Source organism: Mustela nigripes, chromosome 1 (assembly GCF_022355385.1).
Source record: "Mustela nigripes isolate SB6536 chromosome 1, MUSNIG.SB6536, whole genome shotgun sequence".
In the NCBI taxonomy this organism is placed as follows: Eukaryota; Metazoa; Chordata; class Mammalia; order Carnivora; family Mustelidae; genus Mustela; species Mustela nigripes.
The window spans coordinates 121,452,098-121,466,187 of record NC_081557.1 but is presented as its reverse complement, the minus strand read 5'-3'; the positions used below and the strand labels follow the sequence as shown (position 1 = coordinate 121,466,187).

General features: G+C 52.2%; 1 protein-coding gene across 1 annotated transcript in view; it reads left to right on the top strand.

Moving 5' to 3' along the window:
- The first annotated feature begins 4,063 nt into the window (after positions 1–4,063).
- The window catches only part of LOC132013596 (L-gulonolactone oxidase), a 31,723-nt gene continuing 21,696 nt past the window's right edge, over positions 4,064–14,090 (top strand). The window contains exons 1-5 of the mRNA XM_059393590.1: positions 4,064–4,215; positions 5,116–5,217; positions 7,418–7,543; positions 9,514–9,608; positions 13,351–13,441. Coding sequence (XP_059249573.1) covers positions 4,213–4,215; positions 5,116–5,217; positions 7,418–7,543; positions 9,514–9,608; positions 13,351–13,441 — 417 coding nt within the window. The 5' untranslated portion in view covers positions 4,064–4,212. The remainder of the gene's footprint in view (positions 4,216–5,115; positions 5,218–7,417; positions 7,544–9,513; positions 9,609–13,350; positions 13,442–14,090) is intronic.

The window sequence follows — 14,090 nt, the reverse complement described above, 5'->3', positions numbered from 1 at the left end:
TAACTTGGAAAAGTACATCAGTGGGTTTCTGCTGCAGACTAGAAATGCAATCATCTTTGTAAAAACACAGCTGAAGTATTTATGGTTAACTATAGATGCTTACAGTTTTAGTATTTATGAGTAGAATCACTTCATCAGTTTACTTCAATACATTTTGTCATCTTTGTACAAGGGTTCTGAGGCTGGTACCTACTTTCAAAGAATATCAGTGATATCTGTACTCCTGTAAGAGCTCTTTTTTTTCACTGTGGTAAAATATACCTAACATGAAATTTACCATTTTAACTGTTTCCAATTGTCCAAGTTCAGTGGCACAAAGTACACTCACTTTGCGACCATCACACCATTTGCCTCCAGAACATTTTCATTGTCCCAGACATAGACCATACCCATTGAACACTAACTCCATGTTCTCCTTCTCCCTAACCCACGGCAATACCCATGCTACTTTCAGTCTCTATGAATTTGACTATTCTAGCTAATTCACATAAGTGGAATCATACAGTATTTGTCTTTTTTGTGAATGGCATATTTCACTTAGTTTAAGATCCTCAAGGCTCATTTATGTTGTAGCCTCTGTTAGATATTCCTCCCTTTTGAAGGCTGAATAATATTCCATTGTCTGGCCAGGCTACATTTTGTTATCCATTCATCTGTTGGTTGACACTTGAGTGGCTCCTACATTTTGGCTATTATGAATAAGGCTGCTATAAACATGGTGTACACATACCTCTTTGAATCCTGCTTTCAGTTCTTCTGAGTTATATACCCAGCGGTGGAATTGCTGGGTCATAAGGTAATTCTATGTTTAATTTTTTGAGAATCTACCATACTGTTTTTCCAGAGTGGCTGCACCTGCACCATTTTTCGTTCCCATCAACGATGCAAAGAGTTTCATTTTCTTTACATCATCACCAGCACTTACCATTTTCTGAGTTTTTGATCATAGCCCTCTTCATGGTGAAATGGTGTCTCACTATAGTTTTGATTTGCGTTTCCCTCATACTTAGTGATGTTGAGCGTCTTTTTCTGTGTTTGTTGGCCAGTTGTATGTCTCCTTTGGAGAAATGTCTAGTCAAGTCCTTTGCCCATTTTAATTCATGTCTGTTTTCATGTTGAGTTGTAGGAGTTCTTTATATATTATGAATATTAATCCCTTATAATACAATTTACAAATAACTCCCACATCTAAAAGGTCTTGGTTAAGACCTAACTTGTGGTCTTTTTTTTTTACACGATTTTATTTATTTATCAGAGAGAGAGGGTGAGAGAGCAAGCACAGGCAGACAGAATGGCAGGCAGAGGCAGAGGGAGAAGCAGGCTCCCTGCCGAGCAAGGAGCCCGATGCGGGACTCGATCCCAGGACGCTGGGATCATGACCTGAGCCGAAGGCAGCTGCTTAACCAACTGAGCCACCCAGGCGTCCCCTAACTTGTGTTTCTTATGCACTTCATTATTTTCCATGTGTGTGCCAAACCCCTCAGAATGGAATGAGATGTATCAGCATTGGAGAGTAGGTGTGACAACTTGGCTTATGTCAGAATTTCAAAGACAGAAACAATTCTTGTTTTGTGCAACTCAGAGTAAGAAAATTCCAGAGAAAGCCCCCAAGCAGTAATCTTTTTTACCCTTTGAATAGATTGAGGAAGATGGATTATTTGGTCTTTCTCTCCATTAATTTTCCTGGATTCGGGTGGAAAAAGGACTCAGAAGCAGGGGACATTTTAGACCGTGCTGTCCCTCTTTGTCTTATGTATTGAGTGAACTTTATGCCCCACATCACATTTTAAAGAGAATGAGTAGTACAAAGAAGTAATATCTGCAGGTCAGAAATCATTAAACACGCTTCCAAATGGTCACACTATTTCAGAGAAGCGGTCAGTTACCACGTACCAACTGTGTATTAAGGAAATCATTCTGATTGATGAACAAGTATGAGGGGAGAAAAGGTCAAAAAACATGCTTCAGTGACCATTGAAACATCACATTAATTTCCCTTGCCCACCAATGTTTTGAAAAAATTAAGACTCAGCTATTATTGAACTAGCTGAGCCCCTCAGGCAAGAGGAAATAAGCAATAAACCATCACCCTCAACCACAGATTGGTGGCAATGCAGATTGAATTAATTGATACACTGTTTTTGCTGATTTTTATATTCCATTCCTATGCCATTTTATGTATCTCAGTAAAGGCAATTTCTAAGATTGATGTGACTGGCTTGTGGAGTAGGGAGAAAAGCCTTCCCTCCAAGGGCAGTTAGCAAGAGATGAAGAAAGAAAACTGTGCATGACTCCAGGCTCTGGGAAATCTCAGCGAGGGGTGGGGGGGGGGTAAGGGAGCCCCTCCGGCAGTTCGAGGCACACTCCAGGCCCATCCTGCACTCCATAGCACCTGGGTTCCAGAATGTCTCAGAGCAGAATGCATTCACCAAAAGGAGAAAGCATGAGTCTGACTGGGATTGAATGGGGGCATTTGTGGTGGGAACAGGACACACTCAGCCTGAAGTTGTGGAGACATAGCTGAAGGGTGAGTGGAAAGCAAGTTAGTTATTTAGGGTGATACCTGGCTGACTCTCAGTGCTCCCTTTCTTCCCTGCCATGGGCCTCTCTGTCCCCCAAGGCTTGATACTCACCCCATCTGTGGGCCGAGATTCTCAGGCCTCCTTCCGGGGCTTTGGGACAGTAGCCAAGCCAACCAGGAGCTTTCTCCACCCCTCAGTGCCAAGGCCTCCAACCACGGTTCCCCTCACCAAGCCCTGACGCTCCCAGGCAGGCAGTCTGAGGTTCTGTGGGAAACCCTCCAGGCCCAAGTTGGCTTCTCTCAGACAACGGAGCCACAGCCGTGCAGGGTGCAGGCCCTACCTCTTCCCTCGGGAACCACCCAAGTGAACCAGGCTCACACGTGGGAGCCAGGAGCCGGCCCTTGCTCTTCTGTCTCGTGAAGACTGAGTGACTTCAGCAGCAGAGACTGATGCTCTCACAGTCCTGGAGGCCAGGAGTCTGCCATCGAGCAGTCGGCAGGGCTGGGGTCTCCTGATGGGAATCCTGGTTTGGGAGGTGCTGGTGTGACTCCGACACTCCCCCTCTCCAGGACTTTTCTCCAGCATCTTTGACCCCGGTTCCACTCCTTCAGCCCAGCCTTTCTCCCTCCCCAACCCCAGAGCTGTTGCTCCGGCTTCCCGCTAGACCCCAGCCCTTGGTTTGGAGATATCTGATCAGCCAAGACGCTCCATGGCCAGTCTATTTGTTCATTGCACAAATGGGCTTTGGGCGCTGGATCTGTGCCAGACACCAGCTAAGGGTTGGCAAGAAGACAGTAGTGTCCCTGCCACCAACAAGCTCACTACTGGGGCAGGTGCAAGAGCTTGTGACCCTTTCAAGCTCACATGGCATCCCGATGCTCCTTATCCGTCTGCTCTAAACTTTATATGAACCTAGAGAATTAGGCCAAAGTGCCCCAACTTTCTTGAGGAGGAAAACAAAATGCGCAGAGACAAACAGCAAAGCGCGGATGAGGAACCCGGGTCTGTCTGCCCTAAAGCCTGGGGAAGGGAAGGCCCCTGCTAGAAGACTCTGCCTGGGCTGAGTGGCTCTTGTCTCCCCTCCCCCAGCCTGTACTAAGCCACCAGCTTCCTGTCCTGTGGTCTCCCTAGAGCGATGGACCGCTTACTGTATTCATGCCCTAACCCTGACAAATGAGCTAAGTAACACAGACGCAGAGCCCATCCATCCCAGGACGCCACATGGACCTTCCTCAAAGTACAGACCAAGGGAGCCCCTATTTAAGACCCCCACGGACCCCCACATCACAGCCTCCCCTGACCTATGGAATTAGGGACCCAGTTTTGAAACGGCAGGGTCCTCTGGTTCCAGAATGCCTAGAGCTGAGTTCAGAGCTCAAGCAGCCTCCAGCAACAGAACAGTGGCCTCTCAACACAGCTCTTCGCCTCCCCGGCTGGGAAGGCCCCCCCAGGCAGGGGGCAGGCCTGAGCTGCTGTTTGTCTGGGTGGAGCCTGTCGCAACACTGTTTACCCACCTTTGCCAGAAGCCCCAAGCCCCTTGGTATGCAGTAGAAGATACAGAGCCCACGGTGAGCACTGAGGTTGCTGGTGCTGTCTGCTCCAGACCCTCGTTCCACCTCGCCTCTGCACCCTACTACTGGGCGTTCTGCTCCCTGAGGAAGCCTGAGGCCACTGACCCACTCCTGGAGCCATGGTATGGTCAGCCCAGGAGGGCGGCGCTCAGGCTGGGCCAGGGAACCAGGAAGGAGAGGACAAAATTAGGCCACAGGGACCCTCTTGAATTGGACTTGAGGCTCTAGGGGTGGCACTGGGGTGTTGGGGAAAGCGTGCGAGGGGAAGACCTGGGTTGAACTCTGGTGTCTTCACTTGACTGCTGTGTGTGCTTGGGGAAGTTACTAAACGTCTCTGAACTTCCATTTTGGCTCCTGAAAATGGGAGTACTGTTACCTATTTTGTGCATTATTAGAAGGTCTAAGTAAGATACGATGTATAGAGGATCTCAATACAGTGCTGGGTACACAGGCCGCTTGCAGCAAATAGGAGGCTTATCCTCAGTGCTCCCTGCTTTGGTGCAGATGCCAGGAAGGCTGCTGTGGAGTCTCCCAGACTTGGCTCTTCCCGGCAGGAGAAGTCTGGTGGGAGAGGTGACCGGCAGCTCTAAGTCCTTCTTGGGCCACCAGGCGAGCTCGGGCTGCCCCTTCCCCAGTCTCCCTGCTCAGTGGTGTCCACTTTCTGCTGGGTCCCTCTGAGAGGTGCCCCAGCCAGAGAGGGGACAGGAGAGCCAAAACCTGCTTTCCCTGGCTCCACGCCTGACCCCGTCACTTCCACTGAGAATGGACGTTTCCTGCGTGATCTGCCCTGTGGCCGCCAGGGGTCAAGGGAGATCACAGGGAGTCCCACGCGGAGCTGCTTGGGTTCAGACATGCCACGCATGTGGCATCTTCCCAGTGGCCCTGCGGGGTGACCCAGGCAGAGGAGTCTGGCTTGGCACCCGGACCCCAGCCTCCCACCCTACGATGGCGGGAGCGTGGCAGGGCTTCTGGGCAGCTTGCAGCCATGAGTCTGTGGCCACCCAGCTCTTTTCCTCTCACAGGTCCATGGGTACAAAGGAGTCAAGTTCCAGAACTGGGCTAGGACCTATGGCTGTTGCCCAGAGATGTACTATCAGCCCACGTCCGTGGAGGAGGTCAGAGAGGTAAGCACGCATTCAGGGCTGGAGACCAGGCCCTGCCCCGGAGAGGAGGAAGGGACTGGGGATGTGCCTGGCTAGGGCCACCGCCCCACGAACCTCCCACCCGGAACCACTGGCCAGGCAGTCCAGGCTCCCTGTTACAACTGACCGGGCCACCACTGGCTACCAGCATTGCATGCACTTCCAGCTCAGACCTCTCCTCTGGGTGTTCTCCTTATGTGTCTCAAGGTCATCCCAGACTTCATGACCCAGACTACACTTCCAGTGTTCTGAGACTCCTTTGTTTTTTATTTCAACCTCTTTTATGCCTTTCTCTGCGTGAGGCACCCCCTTGCTCAAACTGGAAGCCGAGAAGTGGGGCACGTCTTTTCTTTCCCTTATTTGGCAACAGCAAGTCTTGCTCCAGAAGTTTCTGGAATCCATCCCCTTCTCTTCAGCACCGCTGCTGCTCCCCATGCCCAGTCCACCCAGTCCCTTCCTCACCCACCATGACATGACCTGGGTGGCCTTGTTCCTGGACTCCCTGCTTAGATTCTTTCTTCCTTGGAATGTAATTTCCACATCAGTAGAAACGTTTTTTGTTCATGTAAATTGATGGGGCTACTCCCCTGCTTCAAGCCCTTGAGAGGCCCCCTATTGTTTGTGGACTAAAACTGTAACTTGACTCCCAAGGCCATGTATCACCTGGCCTTGGTCCACCCTTTGTTCCTAAAACAAACCAAACCTTTTCCTACCTCAGGGCCATGGTATTTGCTGTTCCCACAGCCAAGAATGCTTGTCCCTTCACTCTTCACATGACTAACTCCTTTTCATCCTTTAGGTCTCAGGGTAACCTTCAGCTCCTCAGTGGGTTCCAATACCACCTTCTCTGCAGCACGGCCCCAGTGTTCTCTGTCTCTGCCCCTTGCTTGTTTCCTTCACAGCATATTTATAATTGCTTGCAATTATTCTGTCTTACAGATGGGTAAACTGAGGCTAATAGAGGCTTTGTTATTTTCCTATATCAAAAGGTATCAGATCCAGGATTCACACAGGGATTGTCTGATTCAAAGCCCCTACTTTCTCCTGCAGAAAAAGCTACACACAGGAAAAGTGATTGAGCTGGGCCCAGGAGAATGGATAAAAGCTCCAGAGGGGGGCTGGGGAAGGGCACTGTGAGCAAAGGAAAGTGAGGAGCATGGCCTGGGGAGGCACTGGACCGGTCAGGGGTGGGGACAGATGTGCCTGGAGGGGAGGAGTGGGCAGAGGGCAGAAGAGGAAAGCTGAGAAAGTGGGAGCAGAGGGCCTTGAATGCCGAGGCAACTGTCTTCCTTCTGAGCTGAGGGAAAAGCTGGACGTATGCTGAGATGGCTATAGGCCAAGGCCTCCTTCAGCTGTACTAGCCTACACAATTGTGAATTCCTAGCAGGCTGAGGCCACTGTGGGCTGATGTCTCCCCGGAGGGCTAATAGGATCCTAAAACTAGGTTGTATGGTCAGGAGGCTTACAGAAGATGATGTTAAACAGATTTCTTTGTTGGAGAGCCTGTAGTCTTAAACGTGTCGCAGGCATCCCAGGTGGAGGAAGGAGCCAGTGAAGATAGCACTTCCCAGTCTCACTTGCTCATGGAACCCCTGTGGTACCCGTTGTCAAACCAGTGTTCCATGGACCAGATGTGAGGGTTTTGAGCTGGGACCCGAGGGTGAAAGGGAATGCATTCATTTGAGCGATACCATGCATTGATATATTTCTTTATTCAGTGATCACCAGAGACTAGTGGGCCTGGACATGGTATGGACACAGGCAGGTACCAAGTCAAATCAAGCCACTGTCCGCCCCAGGGGCCTTCATTCCAGCTCGGGAGGCCGCCGAGCCCAAGTAGGCCAAGATGAGGCGCCTGTGGCGTTCAGGTGCCCTTGAAAGGTTTTGTGCTGGGGAAGAATGCCATCAGGTGCACCCGGAAGAGCCCCCAGCCTCTGCGGGGAGAACGCACACGGACCCCACCCTAGGCTGATTCCTCTGTTTTCCATCCCGCCTACTTCCTGGTCCTGCACTCTGGCTCCCTTTCCCTGAGTGGAGTGCACAGCGGCCTTCAGCCAGGCAGGGGCCTTGGAGGCCAGGGGTGCAAAGCCTGGGCGGCCGGCCCCGCTGCGGCCCCGCCAGGTCTCAGCTGCCTGAGGGAGAAGGGCAGGAGCTGGGGCTGACTCGGGCATCCTCTTGGCAGGTGCTGGCCCTCGCCAGGCAGCAGAACAAGCGGGTGAAGGTGGTGGGCGGTGGCCACTCGCCGTCAGACATCGCCTGCACTGATGGCTTCATGATCCACATGGGCAAGATGAACCGGGTTCTCCAGGTACTCAGAGACCTCGGCTCCCCACCTCTGCTGGCCCGCAGCCTCAGTCTGCACCCCAGCCCCAGGAAACGCCTCAGCTTCTGCCATCAGGCCTGATCCCGTCCCTGCCCCGAATCCAAAGTGACACCCCACTTCCTAACTGCCCGTGATCACCCCTCCTCCTAGCCCTCCGTGGGCCGCCTCAGGCCTCTTGTCAGGTGTGCGCGCGCCTCCTTGTGGCCACAGGGAGGATGTTCACCCCGTTCCGCCAGGCCCCCCTCTGCTTTTCTGTAACTGCAAGTCAGACCCTACCAAGATGAACTCGCAGTGACAAATCCGGAAGGATGGATGCTTAGCTCGTTTTACATGTGGGGAAACAAGATCTGAGAGGGTGAGCGACTTGCCTAGGGTTGCACAGCCAATCAGTAACAGAGCTGGGTACAAACTCAGGAGTCGGACACCAGCACTGTGCTGAGATACCATCTGTGCAGTTCAGCCAGCACTTGGGGAGTGCCCCACCCAGGCCTCCTGGACACCTGCCAGGGCGAAGAGGCCAGACAGGTGCCTGAGAATAGGAGAGCTCCTATTCTCCCCTGCCAGGGCCCGCTGCCCCGAGTTGTAGTTTTTGCCAAGTAACCTCCTCTCCACCCAGCCCTGCCAGCAGAGGTTCTGAATTCCTATTATTTCCTTCTTTGTTCAGGCTGAAAGTCTCCACGCTGGTCAAGATGTCAGTCATGGCAGTAATTAACTCTGATTGCTAATTAGTGAGGACTGGCCCCCAACAATTGATTTTGCCCGGCTCTGTGCTCAGGGTTGGTGCAATGAGCTTGTGCTCTGGAGTCACACAGAGGTAAATTCTCCTCTCAGTTCCACCCCCCTCCCAGGCTCACGTGACCTTGGGGGAGTGACTTCAAGTCCCTGAACTTGGTGCGCCTCCCTGTGAAAGAAGAGACTCTGCTCTAACCTCCCAGGGCTGCCAGGAATCTTCTAGTGCCCTCCTCGCCCATGGCAGGAACCTCCCGTCCCCTTCCAGTTCCCAGTCTTTGCCTCAGACCTTCCCCAGCTGAGAGTAAGTGGAGAATTTGGACTCCATCTAGCAACTCAAGCCCCTTGCAGGGTTAGACCCTCCCTAGTTGGCGACTCTGCACGGCTTTATGGGAATCCCACCGTCCTGGTCTGGGGGGTGTGGTGAGATCGGGAGAAAGCACAGTAGTGGCCATTAGGAGACCTGAACTCTAACCCAGTTCTGCCAGTGACCTTGAGCGAACCCCTTCTCTTCCTTGCTCCTCCTTTCCTTCCCCTGCAAGAATAAGGGGTTCCACAGAACACAGCAGCCCCCACTTACCTACAGTTTTGCTCTCTGTGGTTTCAGTAACCCACTGTAAACTGCCATTGGAAAGCAGATGATTGGAAGGGCATAGAAGGACAGAAGGACGTATCATCAGAAGGTCAACAGTAGCCTAATCCTATGTCGGAGTTCCTATGTCCTTCACCTCATTTCTTCCCATCACATGGGCATTTTACCATCTCACATCCTTACAGGACGAGAAAGGCTGTGCACAGTATAAGATACCTTAAGAAAGACTGCAGTCCCGTAACCTTCATTACAGTATATTGTTATAATTGTCCTATTTAATTTTTAGTTATGGTTGTTATTCTCTGACCGTGCATAATTTACAAATTAAACTTTATCATAAGTGTGTGTATGTAGGGAAAAACATGGTCTATGTAAAGGTCAGTGTTATCTACATTTTTAGGCATCCACTGGGGGTCTTGGAAAGCATCCCCTGTAGATAAGGGGGGATGACGGTATTCCCAGAACTCCAGCAAATCCAGAGCTCTCCCCATCCTCGCTTTGGTTGCCTGCAGCCAGCGGAGGCTTGAACTGACCACAGGCTGGGACAGATACGTTCTTATTCGTGGGGCAGTGGCTTCCGGGTGGGGGCTGGGTGAGAGCCTAGCCGACCCCAGCCTATGTTGGTCTCTTGCAGGTGGACATAGAGAAGAAGCAGGTGACTGTGGAGGCTGGCATCCTCCTGGCTGACCTGCACCCACAGCTGGGCAAGCATGGCCTGGCCTTGTCCAAGTAAGAGCCACTTCTCCCATTCCTGATGGGCCAATGCTGCCCTCCACCCCTTGCTTGGGGTCTCAGCTGGATGCTCAAGGATCTGGCAGGAGAGAGAGAAACACTTCCCAGGGCACACCCCCTTTCTCTGGACCCCTGTTCTTTTCTTTGTGGCGTACCTGTCTCCCATCCCCCATGAGTTCAGGGACTGTCTTGTGAGAATACAAAGAAACAGGTCAGAGACGAGCCGAGCATTAAGGAAGAGTCTTGTAAAGGGGCTGGAAAACTGTGGATTAAATTTTTCTTAAAACTTACAATAGACAATTGTAGGGACCCAGACAGAAGGGTATGCCAACTAAGTGCAGAGGAACCAAAGGACCTGCTACCAGAGCCACAGGACTTTGGGGCATCTTTACCTATGGGTGTACTCATCTCCCTAGCAAATGTGTCAGTCATCACCGGGATTTAATATTGGGGGATTTCCACTGAAACAGGTGTCAGATGTAGCCAAAGTATTGAATGTCTAACTGTAGAATTTCAACCATTGGATAAAGATGGCAGGTGTTTTGGATAGTGGGGTAGCAGTCCCTTTGCAGCTGGAAACTGCACTCACGGAAGCCTGTTGTTTGTTTTTAAGCATGGGTGGTCCATTTGCCTGAGCTCTCTTACCACAGGCCTGGAGGCACTGCTACATCTTTTTACTCTGGAAATCATCTATTCTGTTCCTGCTTCTCCAAACATCATGGCAACTCAAACATTTATGAGGTGTCTACTATGTGTAGGTCTTGTTCAGGCCCTTAAGAGGCAAAGATGAGTAACACCCTAGGAACTCCTGTCAAGGGACAGACCAACACCCCAAATGATAAGCTCAATGCAAGACAGTGGGTTCAAGTCAGAGAAGTATCTGGGGCACTGTGGGGCTCTCAGCCTTGGCAGACAGGGGAACATATGAGGGGATAGGAATCAGGGGGCCTGCAGAAGGGGCCCCTGGACTGAGTCCTAAAGGGTAACCAGGTATAAATCAGAAAAAAAGAGGAAAGAGGGGATTCGGGCACAAGCAAAAGTCCTGGATGAGGAGGGGGGCACACAGGCGCCCTGAGCAGATAGTGGGACAGAATCTGTGACCAGTGATGACAGGAGGAGACATGTTTTAGTCATGATGGGCATTAACTTCTGGACTCTGAGGCTTGTTCATGGTTTGTCTCTCTTCCCCTCTGGGGACCCAATCCTCCTCAAGTGGATGCTTGCCTGGGGCCCTTCTGTAACTCAGAGGGAGTCAGGAGTCTTACCCTGTATATCGCATAGGAGCTGGGTAGACAGCTCTAAGGATGCTTGTGGGGACTCCAGGAGTATCTGGCTGGGGGGCTGAAGAGAAGAACAGAGCTGAGTCAGAGAGGGTGGGTGCCCTGCGCTGGGTGCTTGACAGGTGAGGAATAGAAGCCTAGTTCCAGAGGAAGAAGCCGGGGTCTGAGGCTAAGTGGCTTCCCGACGTCACATATCTGGAAAATTCTGGAATACTCCCCCATGTGGTGGACTGGAGGAGGCAGGGCAGCAGCTTGATATAGACCCCAGCTTCAGAAGCAGAGGGCCTGGGTACAAATGTTGCTGTTCCCTGTTAGTCAAGCTCCTTGACCCGTCTGGGCCTCAGGTGTAGAAAATGGGTCTGAAAACAGGGCGCTCAGAGATCTGGATGAGTTAACGATGGCCCATGTAACGGCTCAGTAAAATCTGTGCTCACTGACCTTCTGGCTCCGCTGGTGCCTCGCTCCTCAGGTTCTGAGGTGGTCTTTCCTCTGGCCGTGTTCTCTCCAGTTTCTCGGAGGCTAGTCTGACCCTTCCTCCCTTGACCCCTCTTCCTCAGGGCCTCACTGTAATCCAGTTTACTTCTTTGAACACAGTGGTCACAGGCCCATTTCCATATTGTTTTTTAGTCTGGTAGGCTACGTGGAGAAGAGGAGACACATTGAATTCCATGAACCACCCCTTTGTGGGCACTGAGGTCCTTCTCAGGTGGTCACAATTCGACGTAAGGCTGTGATGAACGTCTTTGTGCTATGCCTTTCCTCACGTTGGAGGATTTCCTGAGAGCAGGATTCCATGATCCTCTTTTAACATTCTGGTATTTTCCAGATGCCTAGGTGGCTCAGTCCGTTAAGAGTCTACCTTTGGCTCAGGTCACAATCTCAGGGTCCTGGGATTTACTCCCACATCAAGCTCTCTGCTCAGTGTGGAGTCTGCTTCTCTCTCAGCCTCTGACCCTCCCCCACTCCCCCCTGTTCCTACTCCGTCTCTCTCTCTCTCTCAGATAAGTAAATAGAATCTTTCTTTTAAAAAAGAAAATCCGGGCGCCTGGGTGGCTCAGTGGGTTGAGCCACTGCCTTCGGCTCAGGTCATGATCCCAGAGTCCTGGGATCGAGTCCCGCATCGGGCTCTCTGCTCAGCAGGGAGCCTGCTTCCTCCTCTCTCTCTCTGCCTGCCTCTCTGCCTACTTGTGATCTCTGTCTGTCAAATAAATAAATAAATTCTTTAAAAAAATAAAAATAAATAAAAAAAATAAAAAAGAAAATCCATTCTGGTATTTTCAGAAGTAAACCAACTCATGTGGACAGAGAGACAAGGCTAGAGACAAACGTGATAATGGGGGTGAGTGAGGGGAGGTTGGAGAGGCATGGGTTTCTTCGTCCTCTCCCTGTTCTGCCAGGACGGTCCCCCAGGTCTCATCGCCTCTAGAGGAAGGTCTGAGGCTGATCTTCCTAAGCACTGCCTTCACCGCAGGTGTCCTGCAGTGCCTCTGGGAGTCAGGGCCCACCTGCCTCAGAGACCCTCAGTGTGTGCGGGGAGCCTGGGTGCGTGAGGTGGTGGGTACACGGCTTCAGCCACTGAGCCTGTTTCTCCCGTGGGCTGCTCTGTCGTGATGATGCTGGGTAGCACACACTGCTCCCACCCCTGCGACACCCCGGAGCCTTTAGTAAAATAAATATCGGTTTCCTTCTCCTTTAAGCTATGGCTGGGATGTGTCAGAGGACGCTTCTAAGAAGTAGCATTTTTGAGCAAGCTTTTCCCTTGACCCTGAGTTCTGGGCACATCTTTCTAATTCCTGCCCCCAGAGCCTGCCTCTAGAGGGCTCCTGCTCCCCCTCGGGACTCTGGTCCCCGGGTTCACACGCAGTGCTGTTAGTGTTCCTTCCAGGGCCCAGGACTCTGGGCTGAGAGACCTGGGCTCATCCTGGGGACCCTGAGAGGTGACCAGCTCCTCTTCCTCCTCCTCTCCTGTGGGTTCAGGGAAGCTCCTGCCTCCTCATACCTTCCTGGGTCACCTGTGTGAGCCGTTCGAACCAGGTCACTCCCTCAGGGACTCTGCGGGCCTTGACAGGCTGGGGCTAGAGGTGTTCGCAGGAGCGTTTGGGCCTTCGCTTGGTGGGGAAGATACTGTTGGCAGATGCGGCCCGTGGAAAGGGATGGTCCACCCTGCAGAAACCCCAGAGCTGGGCAGCCAGGCCACCTCAGAGCTGGACCATGCCCCCACCAGCTTAACTGACAGGCCCCTGAGACAAGGAGGCAGAGGCTCAGAGAAGGGAAGGGCCGCCACGTCAGACAAACTAGGTCACGGTACATTTTGGGGCCAGAGCCTAGACAAGAGATGAATTTATTATTCTGCTCTGAGGGGCCTCATCCTGCAGCCCAGGGGAGAGAGAGGGTATGGTCCCAGGGAAGCCTAACCGCCAGTCCCTTGTGTTCCTTTCACTCCCTCCTGCTGAGCTCAGCCTGGGAGCTGTGTCAGATGTGACCGCAGGGGGCGTCATTGGGTCTGGAACGCACAACACTGGGATCAAACACGGCATCCTGGCCACCCAGGTGAGTCCCCCCACTTGGCTGCTCTGCTGACGGCCACTGATGGCCATGGGGTGGGGGGTGGGATGAACACCTCTTCCAGGCAGCCCCAGGAAATCAGGAGCTTTGTGGGCAGTGTCAGCTCAGCTCCACCTGGGTCTCAGCCAGCCCAGCTTCCTCCCTCTAGCAGGTGCCTTCCACCCACTCTCTCTCCTTTAAGCTTCATTTGTCTGCAACAGACACCAGTGATGAGACACCCCTACCTCTCAGGAATGTCCAGGCCACCCTGTGGAAAAGGGCAAGTAGGGCGAGAGCTTCCATCCCCTCTGAGCCAAACAGAGCAAGAGGTCTCCCGAGGTTAGCAAGGGAGGGGAGGGGCCAGGACCAGAGCGGGGGCCACCTGGAGTGGAGTCCAGCGAGTGTGGGCCCAGATCTGCCCCTGATCACCATTGAAAAGCATTTCTTAAACTTCAGGAGAGACCGGTCTGGGGAACTGGTTACCCACCAGACTCGGGACTTGGATCTGGGTTCAAAAGCTGCCTCCCATATACAGTAGGCATGCGCCTGTAGGCAACTTCTTTAAATTCTCCAGACCTCCGTGTTTTCTTCTGTAATTCAGAGAGAAGGAGGTAGCTTATGTTACCTATGTGGCTGAGCCAAGGACAATGTGTGA